Source organism: Brachyistius frenatus, unplaced genomic scaffold (assembly GCF_029030835.1).
Source record: "Brachyistius frenatus isolate BFR_SWC_R1_liver_20210118 unplaced genomic scaffold, ASM2903083v1 Contig_110, whole genome shotgun sequence".
Classification (NCBI taxonomy): Eukaryota; Metazoa; Chordata; class Actinopteri; family Embiotocidae; genus Brachyistius; species Brachyistius frenatus.
Genome location: NW_027210709.1, coordinates 655117 through 662765, shown reverse-complemented (window position 1 = coordinate 662765; position 7649 = coordinate 655117). Strand labels below are relative to the sequence as shown.

The 7649-nt window shown below is 39.7% G+C and overlaps 1 protein-coding gene across 1 annotated transcript in view; it reads right to left on the bottom strand.

The window, feature by feature from the left end:
- Positions 1-1170: 1170 nt before the first annotated feature.
- Positions 1171-7649, bottom strand: part of hs2st1a (heparan sulfate 2-O-sulfotransferase 1a) — a 28436-nt gene continuing 21957 nt past the window's right edge. Inside the window, exons 7-8 of the mRNA XM_069712548.1 lie at positions 7414-7571; positions 1171-5240 (exon numbers count right to left, since the gene is read on the bottom strand). Coding sequence (XP_069568649.1) covers positions 5017-5240; positions 7414-7571 — 382 coding nt within the window. The 3' untranslated portion in view covers positions 1171-5016. The remainder of the gene's footprint in view (positions 5241-7413; positions 7572-7649) is intronic.

Sequence of the window (7649 nt, the reverse complement as noted above, 5' to 3'; positions counted from 1 at the left end):
ATCCAGAGTTTTATATCCAGTGACAGCAGATAAATCTGAGAGGTTGTCAGAACAATACAGGGGAACAAGAGGAAAGACAAAACAATGTTTTTTAATTCTTATATTTTTGATGAGATAGTGGATCATTTAAACATTTATTCAAATGAAACCATGTGAGAAGTTTAGAGGGAAAATCACTATTTGTTAACAACTCATAGACATCTGAAATGTGAACCCCATTACACAGTGCTGTTTGTAAGATGTCAGAAGACTTAGAGGTTGGGAATCCCTGGTTTAATCTTTAACAGTAATGTATTTTAAGAGCTTGTTATATAATCCACTGTGTCATATCTTCATTTGAAAAGTAACTCAAGCTGTCAAATAAATGTAATGGAGCAGAAAATACAATACTTCCCTCTGAAATGTTGTTGAGTGGAAGTATAAAGTAGCATCAAATGCAATTACTACAATAAAGAAGAAATACCTCAAAACTGCTTTTACTTCAGTAGAAGTAGCTACATAAATATTAGCAAAATAGTTTCAAAGTGAAAGCTCTTATTATCCCTTTTAAAGTGACATGTTGTTTACTTACATATATTATAAAATGTTGATAATATTTTCGCTTGTTATTTACATTTTTATTGAGCTGTTTTGTTAAAGAGATATTAAAACAAATAAACAGTTAGAAAAGCAAGTTATAAGCAAGAACCAAAACCTATAGATGAAACAAAATTCCAGCATCGTCTCTGCAGTGGACCATGTTGCAAACCACATCTTTTTACTTTCCCTCTTGAGTAAAGGTCAATTTCTTTCACACTCTGTGTCCTAAAGTTGTTGACCTTCACTTCACTGTTCTGAGCAGTCTGCAAGCCCAGCATCATCCGGGTCACTCTCACAATTTGACAAAAGCTCCTCCAGAACCATAGAAGACATCACAAAGCTGTTTTAAGGCTAATATTACACCCTAGACCATGAGGTTAGCTAATTTCAAATACCTTATTTATAGTTGATAAGGTGAATATTTAATGAGGCATCATATTTAATACGCTGATCACATATTTTGTATCAGTATTCAGTACAGTTCAACTATAAAATAAATGTAGTAGGACACAACATAAATACTTTAGGAAAGTACCTCGAAACTGCACTGTAGCCACTTGGAAGAAGATGTCAACAACTACACATGGATAATGAAACTGTAAGAGAGTATAACTTTAATCAGAAGGGTCTTGCAGATACTGTACAAACGTGCTGACAACCAGAGCTGCAGAGCAAACAGGAGCTGGCATGAGAAAAAAAAGAGTCCAGGTTTACTTTGGAGCTGCTAAGCCAGATAGATCAAGAGGAGCTGCTGTGAAGAAACCACAGGACAAACACTTCACTCTTCTCCACCAGGACCAGTGCATGACATGTCACACATCAGTGAGAAGACGTACTGCTGCATTACATAACCCACAGGGACACAGTCATCGCCAGCCATATGTCTCAGAGACTGGGCGCTCTCTGTGCTTATGGCGCAGTGTCTCAAATATTTATTGGTGCGGACAACAACGCTGGTTTTGTCGGTCATAAACTGGGCATTGTCCGCAGAATAAAAATGACAGAGGCCTCGTTGGGTAGACTTGTGAAACATGTGTTCCTGTTTAAATCCCTGAGAAGGTCCAGCCTTTCTGTCTGTCTCCACGGTGACATTCTGCAGAGGACAGGTGCTTCAGACAGGACGTGACTGTTTTTGTCTTTCATATATGGATCAACGGGCTCTCAGTAATATCCACAACCTATACTGCACAGGTTCATGGCTTGGTATGGAGGCAATAAAGTTATTTCTATACTGGAAGGTTAATTTATACTTATTGATATCTGCACTATCAGGCACTTATTGTGAGTCTGTTATTCCAGCTCTGTTTTTAGTCGAACGTACAATATTGATCTGTGGGCATTTTATAGCAGACGATAAACACAGGGATTATTACTCAGATTAATGGGGTGAAAACGACCTACTTTGTTAGATATTGTTCAGGCAAGGTTAAAAAAAAAAAGACTGACAAATCAAATGTATAATTTTCTTTTTCAATTTTTTTAGGTTAAAGTTGCAATTTATAGACAATCTGGCGGTTTGAAGGTGTAACACCCTGACACAAAATCCCATAACACCTCACAACTGACTCGGTGTGAAAATCTCATGTGACGCACCTCCGACTATAGTCCCATGCCTGTTTTGGAGGGCATTTGGCTGACATGGGAGGGTCAGCAGCTAATGCAGTTCACCTCAGCCTTCCAAGCTATTGAAACTGAGCCATGTGTTCACTCGGTCTCTCTCCTCCATCCAGCTGGCACCAATTTTTTTTCTATGTTTGCACCTTCAAAACTCCACAGCACGTACAGTAGGACACACATTCACTTGATATTGCTGATGTTCACACTGCAGTGTGAGTTTGTATTAGTTTATTTCTAATAAATATACTTTTATCTAAGTATAAGGTCTTGTGTTGACCCCCAAATTGTCACTTTCTTTTAGCCAATTCATGAAAAATGGCTTTTTTAAATTTTTTATTTGTTTGTGACACTATGTGCTATTTTGGGTCATGCTTTCACATAACTATTTTTGTCATGCACCCAAAAAGCTGAAAAAAGACCCTGCCCTATGTCCTTTGGAAACAGGTTTATTTTGAAACCTGTATAAACAATATTGGGGATGCAACTGATTTAAAAAAAGAACAAAACAGGAGGGTGAGGGAGAGACTGTAACTGGAGAACAATCTGAGATTAATGGGGATGAATCCAATAGCTGATAGCTGTCCAGGGATTATCGGAGCTGAGAGCGGGGATGAGTAGCATCACTGGCTCATATAAACTTTCACTGGGCTCTGTTGACTCCTCTCATATTACTATGTGCATGCAGAGCCCTCCATTTATGACATCCAGCTGGAGAACCAGTAGTTACAGTACAACAGAAGAAGACGCTGGATGTAAGGTACGCATCACGAGTGCATATAACATGTTGCAAAAATATAAAAAGCTGTATGGCACACAAACTTATTTATCTCAGTGCAATCACTATTATGTACTGAAGAAAATACTGCATTGAAATGATGTGAAGATGATAAACACACACGCAGCCAGAGGCAGGATGGACCTGGCAGCTCTTTATCTCCCTCTGCAGGATGCTGGTCCTGAAATAAACCGGTTTATTTGCACCTTCATCTGTTTCCTCCTCAAAAACTTCGTTCCACTGTAACAAGTGATAAAGATGATACAGGAACATTTGTCTAAAATGTAAAAAAAACAAAAGCACACACACATCTCTGGTATTCTTTTTTTTAAATCTTCTGTATATTGTTTGTCAATCAAAAGATGAAAACAGACACGACAGCCATGTTGTCTTTATGTTTCATCGGACACAGCTGCAACCCGAGAAGAGCTGTAGAGAAGGCACACAACAACTGAGCGGTAAACTACAGCACGTCCTCACATGAAAACCTGGTGTCACCCGGATACTTAAATACTGACCGAATAACAATCCAATGCAGTTTATCCAGGTGAAGCAGTGCTCACAATACTTCTTACTATGACAGATGAATCAGTTGATGGGGGAACAGCATTTTCTCCTTTTCCTTCTTAGTGGATATAAAAACTTTATGTGGCAAATAGAAGGCCATTAAAACCCAAAATAAACCCCCAACACCATGAGAAGACTGATCCCACTCTCTCATCAGTCTGTTCTTTACTGTACAATGCTGCAGCTGGTTATCTCGGGTAAGCATAAAAACTGGAAACAAAGAGGAAACCGTTAGCCCGCCTTTCACAGGTATCAAAAGCTGCCAATCAACACCTCCAAAGCTCCATAATTAACATGTAATTTTTCACATAAAAACAGGTTTGTGGTTTTACAGGAAGTTATGTTACAGAGGCAGACAGACTCCGATTTTTCTTGTTTCCAGTCTTTGTGCTCAGCTGAGCTCAACATTTCCTCGCCGTGGCCTTTTATTTACTTCAACAGGCTGATCGGAGAGCAGCATCGACCTCCTCATCAAACTGTCAGCGAGAAAGCAAATAAACATACTTCAGACAAATCCTTGAAACAGCAGAGAAAAGTATTAGTGAGCACCCTTGATTAAATGGTTCAACAGTGAAAAGAAAATGAAAAAAAAATAAAAAAAATAAATGCAGTTCAATGTGAAATGAAAGAGCAGAAAGAAATTTACAAACTGATAACACATCCAGACTGTTGTTTCCAACCTGCAATGAAATGGATATTTACAGAAGCAGCATCTTCACCTTCATCTGCACTTGAATAATATATCGTGTAAAAGCTTCCTTCCTTGCTCGAGAAAAGCCTCATTTACAAGAGTCACACATCAAGTAGAGTATAAAACGCACTTGCCTCAGTAAATAGTCTATGATCACAGGATTTTATTGAATAAAAACCTCAAATGTTCTCATTCAAGTCCGATAATACAGCAAAGTTTCTTACAGTTAAAGTCTCTTTAAGTTAGTAGTAGTGGTGAGGAGGCATGGGGATGTCGTTTCACCATGAAAAATGTCTGTATATACAATAGACAACCATAGCAAAGAGATAAAATACAACCAAACACAACCAAACAGTACAGAGCCAATGAAAATGTTTCTGGATAGAAGAACAGTGGAGTCAATCAGGAGTCGAGGTCTGATCGACTGTTGGCCGGGTCGTCTCCGGACACGTGCCGGCAGGGGGCCCTCAGCACGGGCGACCTTTGGCATGGAAGTGAAAGGGGGTGGAGGAGCTGCTGGGAGCACGACCTGCTGACGAAACATGAGCTCCTCGTCCAGATGGCTGGCACAGACGTGAGCAACAACTGTCACCATTCCTGCATCAGAGCCGGACTGTTTCGCAGCTTCGCATCATGTTATCGATCACAGAACGAGGCACGCAGCAGTCAGCAGTGGTGCCCGAGTCTCATATCACTTCCTTCTCTTTTGTCTCAGACTGCGCAGCTGAGCGTGTCCCAAATGTTCCCTTCGTCTCCGAAACTCTCCAAACTCTCCTATGAACACGCTTTAGTTTTTGGGGTATATTTTTTCGTAAAAGAAATTTTGAGCCAGCAGGTATAGCTCCCCGTCCTTTTCTCTGACAGCATGTGCCCTGACGAACTGGAACTGCTCCAGTGCAAACTCATAGAACTCGTTCTCCATCTTCCAGATGACCGACTGCTGCAGCTTGGCGATCGACTCCTTTGTGGGCGGCTTCTTCTCGCTGGTCTTCCTTAGGTGGGATTTCTTTCCTACATAGAAAGAAGAGAGGAATAAAGGCATCAGAGGACATGAACTCAATATTTCAGCATTTAAATACACACATGGCCTATGATGTTTCACATTAATGTAGGCGTAATTACAATCTTATTTTGTGGTACTTTAAAAAAAAAAAAAATTGTAGAATTGATTGGAGCAGATCTCTTTTTTTGAAAGTCTGTTGGCAGTATTCATGGAAACAATCTGTCACCATTAAACCTTTCACAATACGAGCCCTCAAGAGTAAAACATGGTAATTGTGAGCTTTTCTGATACAAACTGCAGGACCAACAGCATGTGCTCGTTGTTGTTACTCCTAGAAAAACAGGATTCTGTCTTTTCTGCTCTCATTAAATGTTTAAATTTAAATGTGTCACTGTTTTAAATCATTATCACATTATATATAAAATAGGCAGTGTTTCAGATATAAAGTCATATCCAGGTAGCCTGGGTCTGCTAGACTGCTGAGTTTGGATTCATATGGTGGCCAATGCTGATCGGTTAAAAGCTGCTACAGGAGCTTCAAATGAAGCCGAGGTCTACGCTCACTTGGATGAAATGACTGGAAACGATATCCTAAGGAGGGTGGCCTGACTCGTAACATTTAAAAAAAAAAAAAAAAGCCACAGATTAGCTTGCTATAGGTCTCACATTCTTAATGCAGTTTTTGGAAATTAGCTTTTCTACTCAGAGTTAGATGAAAAGATCAACACCAAACTCATCTGTATGGTAAATATAAAGCTTTAGCCAGATGCTAATTACCCTAAATTAGCACAAACAGTGAACAGTAGAGCCTGACTGATGCTAGATTTTTGGGGCCGATGCTGATACTGATATTAGAGTGAAAAAATATACGACATACCTGCCAAAAGGTGGGTATCAAACACTGGTGACAAAGATGTAATCAAGGAAGGATATCTTACAGTTTACCAATAAACTTTATTGGGCAAAATGACATCAGTGAACTGATGAAATACAAATAGAACAATTTCTAAATTACCCCAAGAATCTTTTTCTGCACTATATTCTTTTAAAAGAAAGTTTTTATGTCAGACAACATTTACGCGGATACAATATATCTGTGATAGGCCAATATATATATATATATATATATATATATATATATCGGTCGCGCTCTTATAAACAGCCCCCAACCAGCACCTCTGAGGTCACTAAGTGATATCATGTTTGTTTACTCTGTACTAAAACCAAAAAGTGTAAAAATGTTGTTTTACAAAGAGCTATTGGCCATATTTTAGGCTGGATGCAGTAATTACTTGAATTTTTGTCGTCACTATGTGGAGAAAAAAGGAAAACAAATTGAAATAATCAATCTGTAGTTCTTCAGTTTCAATAAATTAAGGGTGTCTCTAATGTAAATGGTCTGTACTTGATCACCTTTCGGTCTCAAAGCACTTTAACATGGTTTTCCCATTCACCCACTAATGAGACAGATCACCATGCAAGGTGCTGCCATCAGGAGCACATTCACACACTGATGGTTCACCATTGGGAGCAACTTAGGGTTCAGTGCCTTGCTCAAGGACACTTAGGCATGTGGACAGGAGGAGCTGGGGATTGAACCACCGACCTTCTGATTAGTATTCAAGCCACTCTACCGTCTGAGCCACAGCCTCCCTAATGTCAGAAACCTGCCGACCAGGTTTTAACTGGAGAAGATTAGCTTTGAGTCTGAATACAAACATCTGCTTTTCCTGTATTTATGTTTCCAGTTAGGATAGAGACCCCGTCACTTCTGAATCACAGGCTCTGTTTGCAAGTCTATAAATAAATACCAGATTAACCTGAGTGCTGAAAATAATGAACATCATATTGAGTCATTGTACATTCACATCACTGTCAGACTGAATTCCTTTGTGCTCTCCATGATTCATTCTGGCTCCACTCATTGTAACTAATCTGTAACTACATCAGCGAGAGGCACGAGTTCATATTAATCACAGTTCAATTCTCAGAAGAGCAATTCAAAGTGATAGCATGCAGCCACACACACACGCGCATAAATAATGTTTAGTATTGCAATGTGAGTGAGCCATTAAATAATTGTAATCGTGATCAGAGAAACGTCAACATGGAGGAAGTGTTGAAGTTTCAAGATGGAGGAAACCAGCAGATGTGTTTTTAAAGTGTTTATCAGGTACGCACCTGTTTTGTAAAGCTCCGTGGCTCCTTTGAAGAAGCGTGGCAGTGCGGCCTCCAGCATCATGACAAAGTCCTCCAGCTCCTCTGTTACTCCGACCAGCATGTACTCATTCACCAGGTTGTATTTGGCCTGCTCCAGAGCCCACTGGCTGCCCACGTTCCTGCACAGAGATCAGGTTTTCTCTATTTAATATGAATATGTTTCTCTTTATTCTGCCTTAAGGAGAGGTGAGAGGAGG